At 37.1% G+C, this 25,528-nt stretch overlaps 1 protein-coding gene across 1 annotated transcript; it reads left to right on the forward strand.

The window, feature by feature from the left end:
• On the forward strand, positions 1–25,117 carry ccdc39 (coiled-coil domain containing 39). The gene is given in 20 exon segments (NM_001078874.1): positions 1–194; positions 2,972–3,091; positions 3,755–3,901; positions 8,419–8,577; positions 8,798–8,890; positions 9,413–9,541; positions 10,967–11,158; positions 11,605–11,708; positions 12,203–12,335; positions 12,758–12,952; positions 13,462–13,626; positions 14,165–14,302; positions 14,857–15,065; positions 16,316–16,439; positions 18,387–18,546; positions 19,446–19,552; positions 20,482–20,622; positions 23,476–23,655; positions 24,267–24,355; positions 24,757–25,117. Coding segments are annotated over 20 exon segments (2,838 nt in total). The 5' UTR covers positions 1–104; the 3' UTR covers positions 24,920–25,117.
• The last annotated feature ends 411 nt before the right edge of the window (positions 25,118–25,528 follow it).

The raw sequence follows: 25,528 nt of genomic DNA on the forward strand, positions 1-25,528 counted from the left end.
ATTGGAACCGGGAGGTTGAACTGAAGCGCTCTGATACCGGGAGCCCCGCTCTCTCTCACCCGTTACACTTGGCGTTTCGCTTATAGGCGCCTGTTCCCGTTACAATGAACCGTAAGGTGCTGGACGAGCTTAGATGGGACGATGGCTATGCCATTCCCGTGGCCAATGCGGAGAATAAAACCCTGGAGGAAGAGGTGAGCAAATGGAAACCACGAACAGCTGTTTTTGTTTTTTTTAATCTTCACTCGTTTTCATCTTCTCTTCATCTTGCCCCCGGCCTGCTGCGTCTACTCCCCCCGCTGTTATTCACTCACAACTCCCAGCATTCATTGTCAGCCGACTCCCAGCCGGGATAGGGAAAAGCGCAGGGGAGGAAACATTGCTTTCCTGTATTTATAGCCATATTTATATCCCTGCCAGTCAATTCTATAAAACTATACACAAATGTTGTTTTCAGGCGTGAAATAGCTTGGCTGGCCAGCTATACTATTCCGTGTCTAACATTCTTTCCAATTGTATTAGATCTTGAGAATATTTGCCCATTACATAAGCAGCCATGTATGATACCATACCTTTATGTGCATGCAGGAATCTCTGAATATTCTGAGTGAGAGCTGGCAACTGCCCAGAAACATACCTTTCTCCTACACTTGGGCTGCACCAATCCTTTACTATTATGAATATTCAAAAATACTTTATTCAATCAAAATGCGATCTATAAAAACATACATATGTAGCCCACCCTTGGGAGAGACTAGTATATATGTATGGGCATTTTCAGCACACTGACAGTGACACCCGTACAGTTATACTGGTTTAAACAATACATTCCATTTTTATTAATCAAGTGCAAACAGAAGGGACCTGAATCAGCAGATGATTATTATCAGAGAATAACACAATATAAATCACTAAAATAACATTTAGGTTATAAGGAACACAAACACTGTAGTGTTATATTAACTCACTATTCAAATGATTAGTCGCCCCGTGACAAATCTCCCTTGTCGCGGGCAACTAATCTCCCCGAAATGCCATCCCACTGGCTAGAATGTAAATCGATTTCGGCGCCGCGTATGCCATCCCACTGGCGACGACAAGGGAAATTTATCGCGGGGCAACTAATCTCCCCGTCTGTCACAGCCCTTATAAAGTTGCTCCAAGTGAGTGGTTATTGCTGTCCCTTGTTAGCAGTATAGCGTTGGCAGCCCAATAAGGTGCATTCATTTAGGATAGACTGCTATACTTCCAGGAAAGAAGTGCTCCTAACTCACTGGATCACATTGTGCAGCATATTTGGGCTGACAAGATGTAGGCAGCTTTGATCTGCTGCAGAATCACCTTGGGCTCATGTGCAGTTTTCCAGCATGGGGCCTTTCTGCCAAACAGCATTTCCCTGTTTCCAATTAGGCTAACACTGATAACAGCTCTTCTAGGGTAAGAACCTATGGAACAGTTCAGTCGCTGCAATAGATCTCTGCTACCACAGACAACTAACAACTCCAAAATGGCTTTCCACCGGCAACAATAGGCAACAGTGGAAAGTCCTTCTCATCGTTTTCATTTCCGAAGTCACGCAAAGTTGTCTGAAGGAGGAAACTTTGTGCAACGTTGGATTACCAAAGCCATTTTAGAGCGGTTAATCGCACACGATAGCAGAGATCTATCGTGAGCAACTGAACCGCTCTGTGGGTTCTTACCCTTACAGGTGCTAGTCCAAAGCTGGGATGGCAGGTTCAGCTTCCCTCCACTCACTCTCGGTAGCAGGCTTCTACTGGATCAAGATCTCTGCTGGTCTGTTCCAGCCTCCTGCTCTCCTTCACTGAAGGAGTATTAGTACCTTGCAGTGAAAATAAATGTACAACAATTTATAAAGTGTCAAATATTTGTTTACTACTTTGAGGCATGTGACATATTTAGGTCATTAACAAAATACCTGTTTCTAAGCTTTAAAACGTTTCCATTAAGTGCAAAAGGCATGTCAAAGTAGTTGTTGATATAGTAACAGAAATAGTGAAAATAGTAACATGTATCTTAAGTACCATTGTTTTAACAGTATTTCAAGGACTGTGACAGATAAAAAATATCAGTGTATTTTCACTTATTTTGCCCCCAAAAAATGGAGTTCATATAGGTAAGGACTCAGCTGGCTAACAGATTTTAGTTATATTCCAGCTGAAGAGAGTACTTAAATAGTGATAAGTGGGCAAAATACTGTTAAAGGTGAGTCAAAACAAATGTCCCCTTATCCTGTTAATTTTTATACATGAGCGGTGTGAAATTTTGTGCAATATTTCAAAACTATTTCAGCAAACAGGCACATATAAAATAAACCAACTATGACATAAAGCACACACTTACCTTTTAGGGATACTTTTCACTATCTTCCCTTATTTTACACTTTGGGGCAGATTTACCAAAGTGTTAGATTAGAGCTCTTCTGTCTATTTTAGAAGCATATTTATCAAATCGTGACCTCTAACTTTCACCCATTGATAAATATGCTTCTAAAATCCTATAGGAATTAATTGAAAGTGGGTGAGTTTTTCTGTAGTGAGCTCTATTCTCGCATTTTGAAAAATCATTTTGTTGAAATAGAATGTTTTGCACTATATTTCTTCCAAAAATACTGTATGTTGTCTTTGTCTTATTGAACCTTGGTTGATTTGGCCAGGTGTATGATTGCATGTATGCAGTATTCTTTGGGCAAACATATTACTTTCTAGTTATCTGCCCTGTCCTCTGTGCACTACAAACATTTAACTGACTTATTACTGACCATGATAATAACTCGTTCAGTGCTTAATTGCAAACTTCAAAAGACAGATGGAATGGGCATAACATTTATATACATTATCTATCTATCTATCTATCATCTATCATCTACATGTGCAGCAATACGTACACTGTTGTTACTACTAAGAAGAAATAAAATACATTTCGGCTTTGTATGTATTTCATATTAATTCAGATGCAGAAGAAAGAAAAGGAAAAGATCCAATTGTCGAACCAAGTGAAGGGATTCGAAGAACGAATCCAAGCAATGGCAGACCATCTCAGGAATGTCAGACAGGAGTTGACATACACTCAAGTAAGAGTCCTGCAGTTTAGATAGCATAATGTTGCATGGCAGTGCTGCAATGAATGTTTAAAACCAAAAACACATAAAGGGCACCTATCACCACGGAGTTGCTTTCCCCACCAGAGGTGTAGACTAAGAGCCCACACTTCGGTTGGGGGAAACAATTTTATATATATTTTTTTTTTTTTAAAAAAAACAGCCCCCGTCTATTGGAGGGAGCTCGCAGTGCGGGCAGCCATGTTATTTAGCACACATGAGCCTATGAGAGCCAGTTTGGACAGACCATTCTATTTGATTATAGTCAGTCAGTCCAGATACATAATCCCACCTGCATTTGCCTCTTCTCAGTGTACATGAGACATCAGTAGTTCCAAATAAATAGATGAGTGACTAAACAAAAACAACATTTCTCTATTTTACATATTTTCTACAAGGAAAAATAGAAAAAAATTACCTTTATGTAGGGTATTTCTATTTTTATAAGAAAAATTAGGTGTTGCAGAAAGGACCTCTTAAATGTTCTATGCAAGATACAATATATAATGAAATTATTAACTGAGGTTAATGTATCCATGCAATCTGTAGGGTCCAGGATATTTATATACCAGTATGTTTGTAATATATTTTGTGTTTGCAGTGAAACAAGTAATAAATAAAACTTTATCTTTACAGTCCCTCGTAAGGGCCAGGGAAAATGAGACAGAGAGTGAAGAACACTTCAAGACACTGTCAGAAAGGGAAATTGGACGTCTCAAACAAGAAATTCAAAGGCTTGAAAATGAGCTAGTGTCCTTGAGAGAAAAGAAAAACAGCCATGAAGTAAAATTATTTTTCATCTTATTTGAAGCCAAAGATAGTTTTTTCTAAAGATGGTTTATAATCAGCAATGTAAACCTTTGTGTCAAAGTGTGGAGAAATGGTTTAGTCCATCCTCATGGCTAATAGCACACAGGGTGTTTTTGTTCATCAGTTTTATCCACCAGAGGTCAGTGGTGGAGAAAATGCCCCTGTATGCCAGTCACTGCCCCTGGTGTTATTGATTTACAAGACACACACAGATGAACCTCAACACAGAAAAACTCAAGTATGCCTTTAAGCATAGCCAGGCTGCTTGTCAGTAAATGACTTAAACAGCATTGACATGTGGAGAAGGCTATATGTATTGGTTTAAAATTTACTTTCCCTTTTTTGCTATAGTTTATACAGGAGCAGTGGCCAGCTCCATGTTGTAGCTCCCACCCTTTCCAGCTAAAGTCAGGTGATCCCAATGGAGCCAATAAAATGGCAACCATTTGGGGGTTATAACCTTGAAAGCAAGCATGTTGCATGAAAAAATCAGAGGGAATTGCTTTGACGTAGTTGGCCATCTTGAAATATAATGTAATATATGGACAAACAATCCCTGTTTTGCTTTAAGGGGAAGGCATCTCTTGTTAGCTTAATGCACAGAATGTCTTAAAAGAGAACTAAAGCCTAAAAATGAATATGGCTAGAAATGCCATATTTTATATAATAAACTGGTTAAAAGTGTCAGCATCTCTTTAGTAGTAATGATATAGATCAGTGCTGTCCAACTGGCGGCCCCCCTCTGTGTGGCCCCCCACCTGTCTGGCTGCTTTGATAGCTTACTCTTGTGTAAGCTTTAAATGGTATCAATACTGAGATTAACTGGCCCCCTGCATGGTTCTCACCTCAGATTCAGGCTGTAATCCCTCTGTATTGTTTAAAAATATAATCCCCTGTGTTGTTCACACCTTTTATTCTCTGCATTGTTCACCCCCTGCAGTGTTCACACCTCAGACTCAGGCTGTAATCACCCACATTGTTCCCCTGTTCACACCTCAGGAGCAGTAGAAACCCACAAATTATCCCTTCACCCTACAAAAAGAACATATACTGAGGTAGTACTGCAATTAAAAAGTTTTTTAATATATAGTTATTGTGCAGACTGTAGGAGCAGTTTCAGCATTGTGTCACTGTGTGCTGCCTGTGTGTGCCATACAGCATAGGGCAAGCAGAGTATGGCACACACAGGCAGGATAGGGTAGGCAGAGTATGGCACACAGGCAGGGTAGGGCAGGCAGAGTATGGCACACAGAGGCAGCATAGGGCAGGCAGAGTATGGCACACACAGGCAGGGCAGGGTAGGCAGAGTATTGCACACAGGCAGGGTAGGGCAGGCAGAGTATGGCACACACAGGCAGGGTAGGGCAGGCAGAGTATGGCACACACAGGCAGGGCAGGGTAGGGCAGGCAGAGTATGGCACACACAGGCCAAGTATGGCACAAACCAGCCAAGAATGGCACACACAGTCAAAGTATGGCACACACAGGCAGGGTAGGGAAGGCAGAGTATGGCACACACAGGCAGGGCAGGGTAGGGCAGGCAGAGTATGGCACACACAGGCCAAGTATGGCACAAACCAGCCAAGAATGGCACACACAGTCAAAGTATGGCATACGCAGGCAGGGTAGGGAAGGCAGAGTATAGCACACACAGGCAAGGTAGGGAAGGCAGAGTATGGCACACACAGGCAGGGTAGGGCAGGCAGAGTATGGCACACACAGGCAGGGCAGGGAAGGCAGAGTATGGCACACACAGGCAAGGTAGGGAAGGCAGAGTATGGCACACACAGGCAGGGTAGGGCAGGCAGAGTATGGCACACACAGGCAGGGCAGGGAAGGCAGAGTATGGCACACACAGGCAGGGTAGGGAAGGCAGAGTATGGCAGGTTTTTGCTGTACTTCAACCATTAATATGGGTATGGTCATGTGATAACACGGGTGCGGTTTCAAGTGGGTGCGGTTTCAAAAAGGGGAGTGGACAAAACTGGCTTCCATTATCGGCCCTCCACCACGTAGGTCGGAAAAATTCCGGCCCTCGGTACCACAGAAGTTGGACAGCACTGATATAGATCTTTACAGTTGTCACAGTAGCTTCCTATGTTGGATTCTGTTAGAACTGTCTGGGACAGTGCACATGTTCAGTGGGCTCTGAGCAGCTGTTGAGAAGCTAAGCTTAGGGGTCATTGCAAATTATCAAGCAGAAAATGAGATATGTCTGTCATATAAGATGATTCTACAGGGTTAATCTAAATTAATTACTAATCAGCCTTTTACTGTTACATTTATAGTCTATTTATGCAGTATATTGTGAGTCGGTCCCTAAGCTCAGTAACTAACAGCATCACAGAGTAAATGCAGTGAATAAGCAGAAAAGAAGATGGGGAGTTACTGTGGCAGGTCTTCCCTGTTAAAGGGCTGTGGTTGACTTGGTCTGGTACAAAAGCCCAAAACATAATGTACAACATTTCTGCCCTACTTCTTTAGCTAGGCTTTAGTTCTCCTATATATTTTTGTAATGGGTGAGTGCAGAGGACCTCTTGTTGTTGTCTATATGTGGAGAAGGCCATGGGCGTCCGCAGAAAATTTTCCAAGGGGGGGCAAGTAAGCTAGCATCATCCTGCAACAGATAAATATATATATATATATTTTTTTTTGCAGGATGATACTAGGGGAGGCTAAATATGGCCCATACACAGACTGACCTACGGCTAATGTGACACTTAGTGGATTCACTGCTGACGTAAAAAGTTAACCTCCCAACTACCTCTTGCCGTTCCCACTGACTCCCAGGGATACTGTACAAAAGTGCGGGTGGGGGTGCTTTTTTTTTTTACCCTAAAATGTTTAGTATTAGTAGTAAAAGTATTCATACGCGCACTTCTGTTAGGGGATCTGCAAACATTTGTGTTTGGGATCAGTTAGCTTAAAGGGGTAGTTCGCATTCGAATTCACTTTTATTTTTAATGGTTTTTCAGTTATTTAGCTTTTTGTTCAGCAGCTCTCCATTTGGTATTTCAGCAGCTATCTGGTTGCTAGGGTCTTATTTACCCTAGCAACCAGGTAGTGATTTAAACAAGAGATGGGAATATGAATAGTTAAGGGGCCTACTTGGAAAAATAAGTAATACAAAATTATAATAATAATAAAATTGTAGCCTCGCAGAGCAATATTTTTTGGCCCCCATTTGAAATCTGTATAGAGGCAGAAGAGAAAGGCAAATTATTCAAAAAAATTAATTAGGAAGACCAATTGCAAAGTTGCTAGGAATAGGCCATTTTATAACATACTAAAGGTTAACTTAAAAGTGAACCACCCCTTTAGATGTGTTTATGTTAGTTTTATAGCAAGAAAGGCAGTGGGTACTGACTCCCCATTATATACAGTGAGATGCAGTCCGTATTTACAAACCCAGCACATTATATGCCATGAGGAGCAGTGGGTACTGATGGCAGATATTCAGGCCCTGGCACTATAACACTGGCACTGATACACAACATTGGCCCCACTGTAACTTACTATAAATGAACAAAACAATGACAAAAAAAAAAAAAAAAATAGTAAGTGCAAAAAACAACAACACATTTATAAACTCACAATGAGCTTTTTCAGAGGGAAAGAGTTAACTTACCCTCCATGTGTTAGGGTAGGGGATAGATTATAAATTAAACAATTTAATGTCAGCTAGTGATTCTTTAGAACTGTATAGTACCTGTGGGATGAAAACTGCAGCAAAAGTTGAGAGTTGGTTCTCAGGTAAAGTTACAGCTGCAGATTCATCTTTTCAGTCTTTATTTCTGTTTCCAGTTTGCAAAATCTCCCGATCCCTGTGTGCATCTGTGCTCTGATTGGTCAATTTTACTGTCTGTCAAGGAAGCTGTGCTCTGATTGGTGAATCCACAAGAAGAAAGATCCAATCGGAGCACAGCAAAAACGGGCTTGAGGGGAAAGTGCAGAAACGGAGTAAGGTTTTTGTTTTTTTTGCTACTTTTCCAGGGGGGGGCAAGTGCCCCCTCTTGCCCCCTTCTGTGGACGCCCATGGAGAAGGCTATTTTGACCACACAAAGTTAAATAAAGGTAATGATGTGGCAGATCCTCCACTGGGGGAAAAACAACAGTGACTGCCTAATATTGCTTATCCTACTTCTTTCAGCTGAATCAACCTTTCATGTGCACACAATACAGAATTTAGACCAAAAATGCACACTTGTGCAGTATCAAGCAGCAGAGGATTTGCCATAACTGTCATAAGACATAACAGTTTAGATGAATGCAAAATAAACAAATGTACAGTACAGAACAAACTTTCTGAATAAATATGATTTGTAAAAGCAAAACTCTGATCTTATTTATATGCGTTATGGAACAATCTGTATGTTTTTGTGCTAATAAGGCTGATAAATGTTATAACTGGTAAATCATTTTTTTAACTTCATATTTAATAACCTAAAAACTACATACATGTTTACATTTTATTCTTACAAATTGCTTAGAACAACATATTCAAAACCACTCAAAAGCTGGAAAATCTTAAGCGTCAGCTTAACTGGGACCAGCAGACTTTGGAAGCTTGGCTCGAAGAATCTGCACGCAAAGATGAAGATTCCATGGCAATACAAAAATATTCCCAGAAAGATGATGGAAAAATTAAAGTAAGTAATATTTTTGTTTGCATACAGTTTTTGTTCTGATTTTTTTACCCAGTCCTGACTAAACAAACATTTATAGGGAAATGTAATAAAATAAAAATAACAGGAAAATGTATAATGTTTTGCAAACCTGTAACATTTCATACAACTTTTATTAAATGTCCCATAAGACTTTTTTTCAGTACTATTGTCTGAAAAATAAATATAGTTTTTACTTTTGTAGGAACTGTCACTGCTGATTGAAAAACTGACTCTGGAGGCTGGTCAGAAACGTAAACTTATGGACAATGAGTTGACAGAGACTATCACTGCACAGGTGAGATTAAATTTACGTTTCTTTATGTGTACCTCCTTTACTAATGTAGAGTTGAACAGCGTGGTTGGCAGAGGCCATCTCATGCAGCTTCAGGTTCTCTTTTTGAGGTTTCGAGCAGAAGCATGCACAGTATTGCCCATGAGATTTAACATCCCAGACCAAACGTTCAGAGTAGTAGAGGCACAGAATATGAGGAAGAAATTTACGTAAAGTTTCTATTACATCATAGAGTATAGCCGCTCACAAGGTTCTAAATGATCTTAAACTGTCTGTTCTGCAGTGGCTGGAAGCTAAATGGTTTCCAAACTTTAAAAAAAAAAAAAAACACTTGCGCACATAATCTAACTTGTCAGAGGTACCTTGAATGGCAAAAAAAAATATTCTTTTTCTTACTATTTTGCACTGTATTCAACTCGGAACATATACAATACACTATATTTCTTCACTTTCATACTGCAGGTAATTCACAAACTATTATCATTGTCACTATTATTTTAAAATAGACTGCTTTTTCTTTTACAGATAGAGCTGGACAAAACAGCTGAAGATTTTCGGAAAGCTCATACTGAAAGACAGCAACTGATTAGTCAGTGGGAAAGCACCATAGGACAAATGCAGAAAAGGGACAGAGACATTGATCACTGTGCAATGGTATAAACTAAAAATAAACCCTCTAATCATATGCTTCATAATGAATTCTACTAGTACTTGTCACTAGTATAGTATAACTAGTAGCTTTGCTTTCCTGAAGTACAAGTATTAATATTTATAGACTTTACTGTATTATTATAAAAGCTATTCCTATCTGCTGCATTGTTCAGATGCTGATGCAGAGTAATGGCAAGGTAAACTTATTATTTTTTTTTTTATCAATTCTTTGTTTTATTTGTTTTTTAAAGAAAAAGGAGGGTTACAGAAATGAAGGGATGGGAGAGGGTTGTCCTTTAAATTACAGCCTTATAAACTGAGGTAATACAGCAAAAACTGACAACAAGTCGTTGCCAAAGATCATAAGAAAGGGTACATATGCAAATGTTTGATAATATACTAACAAATGTAAGTGTATAGTCTGATTTCGGAGAGCTAAAATGCTAGTTTTTTCATAGAGTATCATAAAGATTTGACAAAATTTACCCAAGGGGACCATATTTTCCAATATTTTGCATCATAAATGAAATTTCCTCCAAGCAAGTTAAAATTATTTGTATGTATGTCTTTTTAATAGTACTTTTTGTATAGAGAGTATTGTACATTTTTACAATATAATTACACCACAGATAACAGACATTGCAATAGATAAATAATTATAGTAACAAAGATCAAGTGCCATGTGTTACAGTGGACTTCATCTTTAAAATAAGTTTTAGTATGATGCAGACAGTGATATTGTTCAGCAATTTGCAATTGGTCTCTTGTAAGGTTTCAATAGAAAAATAACTGTTAAAATGAACAATAAAGCCTCAGAGAACAATAATCCCAGTGACCCACATTTGAGAGCTAACTAACTGAAACAGTGCTCAGAACAGGATATTTTATGACATACTAAAAGTTAACCTAAAGGTAAACTACACTTTTTTGAGACACAGGAAGAAAGAGGACCCACCAAGCAGATTTTAGGCCATCTAATTGGTGTTGTCTGTGAAAAAAAATCACAATTAAAAAAAAAAAACCCTGCACCTATTATTTTCTTTTTTAATGTGAATAGTATGAAACACTAATTAGGCTGATACAGTGGATCTAAATGTGGACAATGCTGTACTAGTCATCAGCTCAAAATCTGGAAGATTATAATCATTTTTTGGGAATCACTGCTCAAATCAAATCCTTATTTTTTTCTGTTTATCAGTATAATGAACTTTTTACAACACTACTTATCTACTTATACATATACAATAATGATTTTATATGATTTATAACTATAAATCATATAAAATCATTATTATATATGTATAAGTAGATTTATTTATACCATATACTATAATTGCTTGTTAATTGTTTTCTATTAGTTAACATGGTTAGAGTATATATTTATGAGTTTAAATGTGTGCAGGTGTTTAAAATGCATTTTCATTCCAGTTACTAGCCCAGGTCAAACAGGAGCTAAGAGAAAAAGAAAGTATAATCAAAGAGAAAATTCAGTTCCTGCAAAGTGAAATTGACAATAATAAGGAATATGAGAAAAAGATTTCTGCTGCAGAACGACAGGCTGCAAAGCTGAGATTGGAGCTGCAGGAACAAGAGATCATCCGAGGTCGTCTGCAAGATGAGGTACCTTTCCTTAATTAGGACATATGTACACTAACAGCAACTTTTTACGTGCTATAAATATATCCAGCTGGCTATTAAAATATTTTGTTAGTGTTGTTAAGTGATGGAAGCAGACTGTGCAAGCAGGGGTTTATTCATAGTAAAGAAGTAATGGACCCCAAGGTCCACAAGAGTTTAGGGAGGTAGGTTAAAAAAAGAGGACAATGGGTACAGAAAATGGGAGGGCACACATTGAGGAAACTAAGATACTTACTTTCTTTTTATTATTATTAACATGTATGTATATGCCAGTATATTCCACAGTGCTGTACATAAATGGGTGTGTATACATTAAACATGCATGAAAACAAAAAATCAGTAAGCAAGAAGTAAAAAGGGCCCTGCCCACAAGACCTTACTTTTAAAAATGTTTCTATAAAGTATAAATTATTCCTCTTGATTGACAGCTGGATTCTTTAAAAGGTGTTGTTGATCGGACAGCTAGTGACTTAGAGACTATGAGAACAGAGGTTACCAGTCTAAAGAAAGACATCCGGAATAGGCAAAACAGGTATTTATTTTATTAAATACTTCTTCCTAATTAAGCTTTTTACAAAATTTGTAGTGCTGTAGTATACACTAAAAATTATAAAAAAAAAGAAAAAAAAAACAGCAAATGGGGTCAGAGTAAAATTCAAGTTGTCTTTTAGTATCATGGGGAAATATAAATAAAACCGGGTAGAGCACCTCTAAGGATTATTTGTTATAAGCTGCTACTTGGTGTAATGTGTGTAGGGTAGCGACACAGGAATTGGGAGATTTTTAGCATATCAGAAACTCACCTGCTTTTCCCTGGCGTAACTGATTACAAACTGACATTTCTAGTGGCTTTTAATATAGGAGGTGGAATGACTGCAATTAAGCTGCCTTGATAAAGCAAATTAACATTTTATAATTTTCTATTTTTACATTTATAAACGAATACCTTTAATAATGTATTGGTTTCTATTTATCTGAAATACTGCTTTTTGTATCTTGCTGTCTTACTATTCATTTTTACTGCAGGCTACAAATGGCACAAGAATATAATGATGGCCTATCTGACAAGCTCAACTTTGTCACTGAATCAGCCTTAAGTCTGGAAGAAAGAGCTTTACGGATGGAAGAAATGTTCAAGGAACAAGAAAAAACTGTTAAGGTGTTCTTATATTTACAAAAACATCACTAATACATGTTCATAAAAAAAAGAAAAATATACTGTATGTATATGTAATATGGTGACAAAGAAAGGAAACATTCTGCATCTTTAACAGTCAAGTATTCAATGTTATGAGATGCAGGATTTTTTTCTCTTTTTTCAATTGGAGCCTTTCATTACACTCAATTTACAATACAAGGCACATTCTTCACATAATAACGTGGAACACATCTGTAGGCTCTAGAATGTTTGCTACATGTGTTTTATATTTTAGTCTTATAATTAATTGTATTCTTTATTCATTTAAGTATGATCTATTTATATGCCGCTTTCCCACCTATGTGCTGTTTTGCATAGTGATTAAACAAATACTGTTACTGCATTGAGCAGGAAATATACATAACCATTATTTTTACACACAGGATCTTGAAGTCCAGTTAAAACAGATAAGGGAAATACTTTTCAAAAAATCTCAGGAGCTGCATGAGTGTAAAGCAAAAGAAAAGGACGTCATAGCAGAAATCAATGGAGGCCAAGTTACACTCAAGAATCTCAATAGTCAACTACAAAAACTTGACTCACATGCTCTAAAGCAGCAAGGAATAATGTACAATCAGGTACACATCTTTTTTTCTGGTTTATTGATATACTTTATATTTCACATTATTGGATATAAAATATACAAGTTTTTTTTGCTGAAAGGGGGAACAGCTTAGGACATGGAATTGCTACATTACACCATATACCATAAAATACTCAAAACCCAGTGCACATATGTAGGGGTCTACAGCATCAAGCACAACTGTACATAAGCCTAAGTAGTGCATACTGACACAAATACCTTTAGGGCACTGCCACACTGGGCAAATTCTCAGGCTGTCGATACATTCAGGCAATAATCTCTACACTCTAAACATCTTACTGATTTTAGTGCAAAATTGCACACTCAAGCAGTTTGTGCCTGCACCTGGGCTGACAATGGCTCCAAGTGCAGGTACATCAGTTAGGTTTTTGGAGCATAGAGGTGGATTCTTAGCCTGCGTTTATCCACAGGCTGATTGTGCCTTGTGGTTATAAATGACCCCTTATGTTGTATGATGACAATTAACCTTATGTATGTAAACAGGATTTTCAGATCCAGCAATTAGAGAGACGGCTATCACGTTTAAAAGGTGAGGTCAATACAGATGAGAAGCAAGCCTTGGAAATGAGGGTATCGCAGCTTACTAAAGTATTTGAGGAGCGCAGAGCTGCATTAAAACTATTGAATACCCAGCACAAGAAACTCCAGGTACTATTTTGTGATTTTACAGATTCCTAGATATATAGGTTGTCCTATATTTAAATGCACCTTGGTTGGGTAAAGAGCAAAGGTGGCCATGTAGGTAACGAAAAATACGAGCAAGGACCACATCACTGAGCCAATGCAATTAATAACTATTAATTTTAATATATGTGAGCAAGAAAACATGTCAAGTCACAAGGCAAGAAAGATGTCACAAACAGAAAAAATGACAGCAAAACATAAAGGCAAATTGCAATTAACTGTGACTGTGCAGAACCTTCACAAATGTCAGATTCAATCTAGTGATGATTTTCTGGCAGAAAAGCAGTCACACATCACAATTGTGTGAGCAGCAGTCTATATCACTAGAAAGTTGGGCAACAAAATTACCTTTTGCTATGTTCATACATTAATAGGTGTTGTTAGTTAGTTCAAAATACAGGATTTAATTAAATTCAAAGCTTATTCATATTTAATAAAGTTTGTTTGTGAAGTTAGTTGGTTTTGACAGTTTATGTTACAACATTTGCTATTTTGATAACAGGGGGATGTGCGTTATATCAAAAGAGAACTTGAAAAAACTGGCCAGGAAAAGGGAGATTTGATCAGCAAAAAGGAAGAATTTAATCTCTTCAATATGATGTCCGAAAAGACTCTGAAAAAGATCAAAGCATCTAAGCAGGTACGTTATAAATGTTATATTTGTGCAAATATTAGAATCACTGGGGCTCTCGTTTAATCTGTGGGTTACTGCCCAGGTGCACCATTGCCCTCCTAAGGCATGACAGAACTGCCATCTCATAATCCCATTGGAAAAACAATAATCGATTTACATGTAATGCATTTTTTTGTGTTAGAATTTAAGGTTTTTTCTTGCAAGTTTAAATATTTTTCCTGTGTTTTTCTTGTGTATGAAAAGTCAAGTACATGGCAAAATATTACATTTTATTCACAAGTGTAAGGATTCCTGCAACTTACTAAACAGTTTTTTAAAAATGTAGAACTTTTTTTCATTTATAAAGTGTTATATAGGGTTGCCACCTGTCCAGTTTTGACTCAAACAGCCTGGTTGTTCCACCATTGATATAAAAAAAATAGTGCAAAATGTTTGCGTCAAAGCAGGAAAATTGCACAATTTGGTCATTTACTATATCATCCCTCCCTAGTGATTCATTTTCTGTTTCATCTGCATTCCAGTGATCTAGCAACAAGTGATATTTTATGGTGTTGTTATAGGATTTAATGGTTGAAGACAATATTTTAAAGCTGGAAATAAAAAGGCTAAGGGACATGCTCTACAGTAAGGCAGATGATGTTTTCTCATTGGAAAAACGCAAGTTGCAGTTACAAACTGCAATGAAAGAACGAACCGAAGAGATTTCAGTCCACAAAGAAATGCTTAAATCACATATAAGATACGTGGATCAGGAACGCCAAAATATAAGGTACATTGTAATTTTGTAATTGTCGTGATATGACATGAAATGTTTTCTAAAGATTACTTAGCAAACATTTTCTGCAGTTCAACAAAAAAGAGCTGAGGCATTTTTATACAGTATTGGGTTCAGTCTCTGAGGTAAACTGGATTGGAAAAAGAGTTTTTTTTTTGTATTAGACTCTTTCTCATGTAAAATCCAGTGTTGTCTACCAGTGGTGTACATAGTACATTGAAGTCAGGGTGGAACCGCTTTAGCTAGTGACAGAAAGTCAAGTGGCCAAATACATCATCATAGGAATTATATTGCTTTCAGTCATACAGGATATAAATACTATTGTGCAAAATAAACTACCAGTTTACTTTAAAAATAAAGTAAAACCCTTTACTAATAATTGTCTCCTGTAAGCACTGATGCAGAGCAGTGATTTGCTGTGGATGACAATATAATTTTAGTGAACATTACTGGTTCATTTATGAAGAGCTAGGAAGCCCAGTGCACAAAGCCCTTGCACTTAGCTCTTTGAGTGGTCCAATCTGCATTCTACAGCTTTAGTTGGCTTACAAATATGCAGAATACAGTGATGACATATGCAAAGGAGTCCTGTAATTAACACTTGCAAAAAACAGGCAGTGAGTACACAGTACCGTAGCGCCTTGCATTTCCCATGCACTCGTTGACATCCAAGCTAGGACTGTGCCATACAATGCACATGTGCCTACCTCTGGCCCCTCCCGCACACAGCATAGCATAGAGAGTCTCTTTCTGTTCCACTCTGGGAGAGCAAAGAGTTGTACGTAAGTAACAAGATACAAATATACAAGAGGAAGATGTGTAAATAGCACCATCATGCCTATTCTTCTAAATGTGTTCCTTTTTTTCTAATAAAGTATGTCTAATTAATTAAAGAATATTTTTATTTTTGGGTGATACAAGATCTTCAGAATTTATGGACCATAGACTAGGTGGATGCAACAGAATTTCCACAAAGAATGATTTGCTCATCACAATTAACAGGAATTATTTTATAAAAAATGCTAATTATAACAAATTATGTAATATATCTTGCATTTACCGTGGCATGATACACTGTCAGTCAGTGTACTTAGATTATATCAGTACTAAAGGTGTTCCTGCTGTTCCTAGCAGATGCAAGCAAAACACCTAGCATCCCATAGCATTAAGATGTTGACATATTAAGGTAGGATTGCATTGCCTAGAATGCTTTTAGTTTGAAATTTAAAATTTTTTTTTTTTAGTTCACAGCTTCATGAGAGACTTGCAAAAGTTGAGAAAATGAGGAAGAGGTTTGAAATACTAACTATTGCAATGATGCCACCAGAGGGTGAAGAAGAGAAATCTCAGGCCTATTACGTAGTTAAGGTAATAATAAGAATATATATACGGGTATGGGATCCCTTATCCAGAAACCCATTATCCAGAAAGCTCCGAATTAGGGAAAGCCTGTCTCCCATAGACTCCATTTTAATCAAATAATTCAGATTTTAAAAATTGATTTTTCTTTTTCTCTGTAAAAATAAAACAGTACCTTGTAATTGATCCCAACTAAGGTATAATTACTCCTTATTGGAGGCAAAACAATCCGATTGGGTTTAATTAATGTTTTGTTTTTTTAGTAGACTTAAGGTATGAAGATCCAAAGGAGGTTTTTTCACTTTAATGGGTAACCCACAAAATTGCCTAGTGTTTATAATTCAGTCATTCTTGACTGAAAGACAATATCTGTATTATAACAGAGCTGCCATTGTAGCCCAATGACCGAGGTACTAGTGCTGCAGCTTTACCCATGTCCACACAAACATAGAATTTAGCTTTTATTTCCTTTTGCTCAAACTAGACTGTTTAAGGAGTACTATGTTTTAGATCTTTGTTCATTAAATGACAATGTCTTTGAGCAATCAGATACAGACTAATCACTGAAAATGGAGTTTCTTTCAACCATTTTAAACTAGCTTTAAGGGGCAGATTCAAAATCTGAGTTTAATACATACATAAAACGCACCCACATTCTGTTAATTTCTGTGGGGTTTTTAGATGCTTATTTATCAATACGCTTCTCACCATTTGATTAATATGCTTTTAAAAGTCCCATAGGAATGAATAGAACATGGATGAATTTTTATGTATTAAGCTCTAAACCCACATTTTAATAAATCTGCCCCTTGATATACTTTTTAAATTAAAGATTGTAATTTTCTACATCATATCAAGAGAACAACATGAACTTCCCCTTTATAAGCAGATTTGACATAATATCCTATTCTGAAGGATGTTCACTGTTCAGTGTTATTGGTCCTTAAAATACCTTGCGTGGGATCTATTTTTAAAAGAGCTTGCTTTGCTCAACAATAATCTTATTAATAAAATAAAATCTTAATAATAAAATTTTCCCTAGGATTTTTCTTATATATCCTTTACCCCTTTGTTGCCTGAAAAACACACTGCATAAAGCAATATTGGTGCATTTGAGATGCAGGTTTGAGCACACTTAAATACATCACCTAATTGATCTTATTATATTTTGCTTGTTTGTACTCATGAGCGTTCAGAATTGCATTTTATTAAACTTGTATTTTAGTGCATTTTTTTAAAATGCAACATGATGCATTTTTTGCTCTTACTGCACATTCTAAGAGCCTAAAGGAATTTGTTCCCAGAATCCTGTTATGACTTATGCACATTTAAAAAACAATGGAACATAGAGTTTTGCATTTGAAACTCACAAAAACACATTTAGTTAGGGCTTCTAAAAATGCGTCGAATGCAATACGTATGTTTTTACGTGCTCAGCATGTATTTAGAAAACATGTGTGCAAGAACCCCAAGGAGCCAGAATGGTGTCTGGCCCAACACCTCTTGGACACAATGCAGGTAGGCAGCCAATAGCGCTGTCAATGGCACTCTCCATAGCAGAAGTAATCATTAAGGATTGATTACTCCTTTGCATCATGGGAGATTTTGTAAGGGTTATTTAATAATGACCTGAACACGAGTGCAAATGCAATAGCATTAAGTGCCACAAAACTACACCACATTGGTGCTCTTGTACTGAGAACTTGTGTTTGGGGCACCTTGCGCTGGAGTAAAGGCACAACAGTAAGGCCCTATTTTTTTAAGCTATTTTGACATCTGCCACACCTTTCACATATTTGTCCCCACTGTAGAAATCTATGAAGGAAGGTTTGTTCTTTTCTTCTTATGTTCAAAATATCCAATGGCAGAGAGCCTTTTGTAATGCTTGTACTTCCATATAGCTACTGGAAGCCTAGTGTTGCTTTCCATACACTAAATAAACTGCTTTGTTTTCAGGCTGCTCAGGAAAAGGAGGAGCTACAGCGAGTAGGTGATGATCTGGATGGGAAAATTCGTAAAGCTGAAAAAGAGATCAGGGCTTTAGAAAACACCCTGCAAGTTATTAATGGATGTAATACCTCTTTCAAAAAATCATTTTCCAAAATCACAGAAACAAGTAAGTAAACCAAACATTTGCTTTCAATAGGAGAATTGCACTTGTCTATGAAAAGAACAACCTATAGATATCCCTCACTCATTTCACCAAAGGAAAATTTAATCCTAAGCAACTTTATTAACACAGATTTATTACAATTTTTACGTTGTTCTAAAGATATCTGTCAATGTAATTGCTTTTGAAAGTAGTATCTGCAAGGCCAATTACATTCTGTGCACTCCTGACCTGGAAAAGAATTGGCTTCTACTGTGTCTTTTCAAGAGTCAAAACCAGAGGACAGAAATGGATAACACTGCAGGTTACAGGTTTTCATGTATATCAAGGACCATGCGCTACCGGGGGGCATGCTTCACATATACTCCATCCTGTACCCTTGAGCTCTAACTCAAGATGCAAAGCCCAAAATCCTTATTGTAATTTTACAAGGCTATGTTCAGAGTTGGCTGTAATGGGTTCTTGCCTTGGAATAAAGTATCCTAAAGGCACAATGAACCTAAATGCCAATTTCTGTACAATCTCACAAGTGTAAAGGACTCATGAACCTTTCTTTAGGGAATTTCTCTGAGCTAAACTGAGATTAGAAGTGGCAATAACAGAACAATATCTTGCAGTAAAGTAGATAATAAGATAAATAAAACATAAAGTATGTCAAGATCTGAGAATTAGCATATATATATATATATGAATATTACAAAAGGCATTTTCCTTTTCTATAAATGTATAATTGATTTAGCAAAAATGCCATAGAAGATTTAAATGCTGTGGGAAGCAAGCACACATGTATATCATATAAACATTAAATATAGTATATTAGTGGCCCTTTAAATTGTGCACTTCCTGTTATTAAAAAATCTATACCCTTACTGGGTAAGTGAAACAATGTTGTTGCATTATGTCAGGTGAAGAATACGACGAAAAAGTTCAACTTGAAGAAGAAAAAAAAGCTGCAGAAGAAAAGCATCGATACAAACAGAGGCAGATTAGGGAACTGCAGGAAGATACGCAGGTTAGATACTTGTTTCTGTATCTAACATGCAATGTGTAATTTAGCTATTATAAAATGCTTTAATATCCTATATATCAGGGGTCCTCAGACTGTTGGGGGGGGCCGGACCGCCATCACCACTGTCCTCACTTAGAGTATTTAGTGACTGGTCTGTAATTGGTACACCAATAAACAAATAAAATAGACAACTCTTTTTTACCCCACCCACCCACTCCCTTTACTACAATGTTACATACAAGTCCAGCCTTGATAGCATACAGAAGTAAAAGTGTTAAAGTTGGTATTGGTGTTGCTTTATAAAAGAGTAATCTAAAGGCCCTTAACTCTAGCTCAGGCTTGTTACTTTAACCTTTTTCTGACTCATATTGAGCTTCACCATCTTTAACTCTGCTTTATAATTTGCATGTTATGCCAAAACTTATACAATTTACGTAACTACGTAAAACTACGTAACTTGCCTGAAAACTTAAGTAACTTGCGTATTAAGCAAAAAACAATGCAGAGAAGCTTTACTGACCCCCAATGAACGAAAAAACGTATGGTTAAATTCCACTGCCCCCAATGAACTGACTTATTAGCACATTAATTATATTTACTATTTTTATAAACTACTACAGACACAAATTACGTAACTTGTGCAACAACGTATGTTACTTTAAAAAAAAAAAAAAAACTTACGCATAAACTCTACTGACCCCTCAATTAAAATACTGAATTATAAGCACATTAATCATTTTTACTATTTTTATGGACTTTTACTTACTAGTTATTGTGCCCCATAGAGAGATCATTGGCCCCTAAACTTACACAGTTTACGGAACGTATGCAAAACCATACGTAATTTCCATATCAAGCAATTACAGCACAAAGCAGGTCAGGTAGGTGGGGCTAAAAAAAACCATTGACCAAGTTGGGTATGTTCTACCTAGGTTATGAAAAACACATTTGATAGCATGATAAATGAGGAACTGTCCTATCAAGAGAAAGCAAAGGAACTGCTTCCAGCCATTACCCAACTTAACAAAGAAACAGAGGACCAAAAGCAAAAACTGGAAAGAGTATTGAAACAGGTATGTAAATCTCCAATGTTCCTTTTAAAATGATCTAACACAGGCTAACACCAATATGTTTTGTTTTTATCCTGATACCATCCTCTGTGCCAAGAGGCTGCAGCTAACTAGCTAGGTAAGAAATAATATAACAGATTATATATATAAATATATATGCAAAAAAAAAACAGACCGCTTGCTGCTTCCATTTTTGTATATATATATATATATATATATATATATATATATATATACACCTTATATCAGGAAACGTAGGAACACTACCAGTTTCAAGTTCTGCATTCTTTCTATATAAACACTTTATGCTATATACAAATATGTTTAATACAAATAAAACCTAAAAATGAGGCTCGCAGTCTACTCAATCAATATAAACTATAAAACATAATCTTTAAAATCAGAAAGCTAGTTTACCGCAGTTCCTATATCCAATTTTTTGTGTATAAAAATTTACAAATGTGTGCAAGAATGTGTGTGGAGTAGCCATGAAGTAATGATTTAATACTAATACTCCAGAATAAGACTCTAGGGCATCCCCTGGTACAATTACTATGTGCCTTAATAGAGTATCCTAAAACCCCAAACCATTATTCCACTTACTCTGCTTGCCACTCTTATCCAGTTCCTCCAGTGGGTACTGTATAGATGCAAGCATTAAGGTTTTGGCAGAGTCTCCTTCACTGATCATCTGACCGCACTTTTGGAAAAAGTCGGCCATGCATTTCTGTGTTGTGTTCCTGTTTTGTGTCTATGGTAAAATTTGGACTCTCAATGAAATTGTAACTCCAGTATAACCATAATATAACCACATATATAAAATAATAATAAAGTGTTAGTAGCACCACCTCGCTTTGAATAGAATAGGGTTTGTACACTTTTGGGCCGCTCTTGTGATCAGGAAATATCCATGGATTTTGGTATTTCTCACACCAAACAAGAAAACAAAACCAGATTATTTTAGTTCTTGGTCTTCCTGTTCTACTGAGCAGATGCTGACCTTGAACAGATGGGAGACTTTTGTTTATATAGAGAGGGGCTCTTTTAATAAATTACCCTGTTTATAGGGGGAGTACATTCAGTGAAAAAGAACATATTTCCATTAGGGCTTTATAATGACAAAAGAAAAGGAAAAATATATTTAAGAATAGGTATAATAATATATAATCTTAAAAGTCCTATTTATTTTGCGCTATTTTAGCAAAGATATTTTAGGTGTATGCTTTCCCTTTAAACCATGTCACCTACCAGTAGTGCCATATAAGTTCAGGACAAGTAAAACTCACTGTAAAGCTCCCTGTTGCAATTAAATATAGTCTTCTTTTCAAACGAGAGGGAAGCTCCAGCTTTAGCCAGTGAATGTATGGCTGATGGCCCGCGGGGAAATTGCCTGCGGTTATATCTTGGCTACTGGGTGCATCTGATCTCACTGAAATGCCTTTCCACCAGCAACAAAGTGAATTGAAAGGCATACGCATCACTTTGTTTTCTGAAGTTGCACAAAGTTTCCTTCTGCAGGAAAAGTTGAGTGACTTTTGCCGATGGAAAGGCATTTCGGGGGGGGGGGGGGATTAGTCACCCGTGGTAGCCGAGGTTAACCAGAGGCAACTAATCTCACATTGGGCCATTGCCCTATAGTTTGTTAACTGACAGCGTGTTGGGCTTGCTGCTGATCCGTCCTTCCTGCTCAAAATCAAGCCAGTTGTGCCTGTTGACATAGGGGAACCCTGAAGCTATTGCTGCCTCTGAACCAGGCAAAAGCTCAAGGGTTTCTACGATGGCCTGCGTCAATTGCTGCCGCACAGTTCTTAAAGAAAAAATAGGGCGCACATGCCGCTTGAACGCCAAATGCTGGAAATAAGGTCAACTGGACAATTTTCAACGCACCTGCGTCTGACTCACATCAAAGTGAGAGAACAATTGCAGTAATTGTAATGCACTGGCCGCAATTACATCACCCCTGGTGACCACAATGACACTAAGATTTCTGTGGGGAAAATGCTTCATTGTTAGGAAAAATTATTGGGATCTTTCTCAAAATGGCATATTGCTCACTTCACTTGCATTCATAAATGGCCCCTAAAGTCTGTTACATACACAGTACAATATAAACTACCATGTGACAGTGATCAGAGGTCAGATGAGAAGTGGTGTTGGTTAAGGGCATACCTTGTCAGTCCAGGGCCTGAGGTTCACTTTATCTGCTGATGCACATACCAGTATGATGCTGAAGGTACATGTGGTGTCTTTCAAGACCGCAGGTTTGCCACTGTAATACATATGGATGCTGACCTTGTAGCAATGGGAAGAGATCTCACTTCAGAAATCCTTTGTTAAAGTTGCCTAATCTATATGGCTTCCTGAAATGAACCATTTAGTTTTACTGGTCCTGGACCTATACAGATGTCTCTATTTCCTTTATTCACTTTTCCTCTTTTTCAGCACAGAAAGGGTTAATGTTAAATGTACCTGAGAAATCTTGTATAAGTTAAATGTGTAGCACATAGTTATATAGTAGGTATTCTGATTTTCACTGCTCTAGTAGATCATTTTGTGACTTATTTAACCAGCACTGTCTTTCTGCAACACCTATTGCACACATTTAGTGGAATGCATGCTGACTTCTATAAGGAGAATCCAAAATGAGCAAGCAGCAAAAGAAATGGAGGATGCAAATGGAATTGTAGGGTCATTTGAACTGTGAAAGAGAGCTTTCTGGATCCCATACCTTCCTATTGGTTTCCTCAGCTAGTATTTTATGTGCAAAAAAAGACAAAAATGTGCTCTTTTATCTAATATTGAAAAAATTATTTACAATGAATTCAGAGTTTAATACTCTTCCTCTTTTACAAATAGTATTCCAAATTGTCAAAACATGTCCGAAATGCTAAGAAAAGCAAAGAAGAAACACAAGAGGAAAAAGATATTAATGTTCGGGATCTGCGAGACTTCAACCAATCCTTAAACAAGATGCTGGCTCAAGCAATGGAGAAGAATCCGGACTTAGCCACAGCCCTTCAGTTATACTTTCATCAGGTAGGTGGCTCGGTTTCTTACAAACTTGCTTTTTTAACCAAATTACATTTAATTTTTGCACTTATGTCATGTGCAGTGCTTTTATTAGCAGAAAGGTTTAGACTCAAGAAAGTTTGCTTTTCTTAAAACAGCAATATTTGGGAGGGCTACGTAAGAATAAATGAATTTTCAGTCCGAAGATTTGAAGAGGCATCACTAAATTTAGAGCTGGGGGTGGTAGTTTATTATGGAAGTGCAATGTGCAAAAAACAAAGCGACACATATGCCTTTCCACCGGTGATTTTTTTGTTTGGTTGAAAGGTATTTTCAGAGAGATTAGATACCCACAGTAGCACAGATTTATTGTGAGCAACTAATCTCTCTGTGGGGCATTAGCCTAAAGGTAGAAAGCAAGTTCTTAACAAACTGTTCCCCTATTTATAAAGGAAGGGGGTGAAGGTCAGTGGAAAAAGCCCAACTTTAATTAATGCTTTACAATAGCGAAAATAGAGTTGGATTTTTTTTTTATTTAAAAAAAGAGGCAGAATTTCAACACAGTTCCTATTTATAGTACCCATTTTTAGCAAAGGTGTTTCTAGGTGTATACAGCCCCTTTATCGTTTTTTTTTCAGTTTGGTTTAGAAATACCTACAATTGGGTCAACTCCTGGAAGTTACAGTTCTAGATCAAGTTCATCACGTAGTTCCACTATTTCCGTCAGGTAAGTAGAAACTCCTTAAAAGGACAAGTAAAACCCCAAGAAATGTCATGTGGACAATAAAACACAAGCAGGCAGTTATTCTGCATCTGTGCCAGTCTCCCATCTTTTGTGACACCTTCTTTATGTATGTGTAACTAGGAATTTTTTTCAATGACTCTGTTAATTACTTAAACAAGAATGAAACCTTTAAAAATGAATATGGCTAGAAATGCCAGATTTTATATATTGAACTTATTGCACCAGCCTAAAGGTTCAACATCTCTATAATATAATTAATAAATGGGGAAACATGGAAGGGGGTCTGTCAGTTCTGACGAGTGTTTTCTATTAAGAGTAAATTATATTATTTTCTCTAGCAGTAACTTTTTATTTATAACCAGAATAAATATGTTAACCTTTAGATCAGGCACATCCAGGATATCAGTCAATTCTGGTCAATCTCCCCGGATTAAAGTAGTGGACCTAGGACTGCCTCCTGCCTCTCCTTCATCAAATGTATCATCTGCCCGGAGCTCCAGGACATCATCCAGGAGTGGCTCGTCAAAAAGCCAGAAACAGGAGTAAAATGTATTTATGTACTAATTATTATTTAGAGAAAAACTTCTCATTTAATTACTTATCTATATAATAGCATACATGATTTATTTTTCACCACCAAAACAGTAGTTAGTGAGAAATATAAGGACAGAAGACAAACTAGGAGAGGGAAGATAACAAGAAAGGGACTGAAAGTAGAACATAAAAACCAAAAAGATTTCAAAACAAAATGAAGGGGGTGGAGGATTTAAAGAGTTGGACTGCAAGGTAGATCAGGTGAAACATGACTTGTGTCAATAAATGTATAAAACGGTGTTGTTTACCAATTAGGTACACATTCATACATTGCATGTCATACTCTGTCATTGGGTTAGTTGGCTTATTCAGCTTTAAGGGGCTTTTTTTTTTTTTTTTTTTTTTTGCACCTGTAGTCATGTAATTCGCATGCTAGGCCACATTATGTAGACTGCTCTTTCAAATCACAGCCCACAATACTGGGATGGAAAGATCCAACTTTCTAAAGCAGGGCTGTCCAACTGGAGGCCCACGGGCCAGATGTGGCCCTTAAGTTTGCTTTGGGGCTCCATAGACTTCATTGTATGACATCATCATTTTAATAAAATCTGGCTCTCGAAA

The sequence above is a fragment of the Xenopus tropicalis genome, chromosome 5 (genome assembly GCF_000004195.4).
Source record: "Xenopus tropicalis strain Nigerian chromosome 5, UCB_Xtro_10.0, whole genome shotgun sequence".
In the NCBI taxonomy this organism is placed as follows: domain Eukaryota; kingdom Metazoa; phylum Chordata; class Amphibia; order Anura; family Pipidae; genus Xenopus; species Xenopus tropicalis.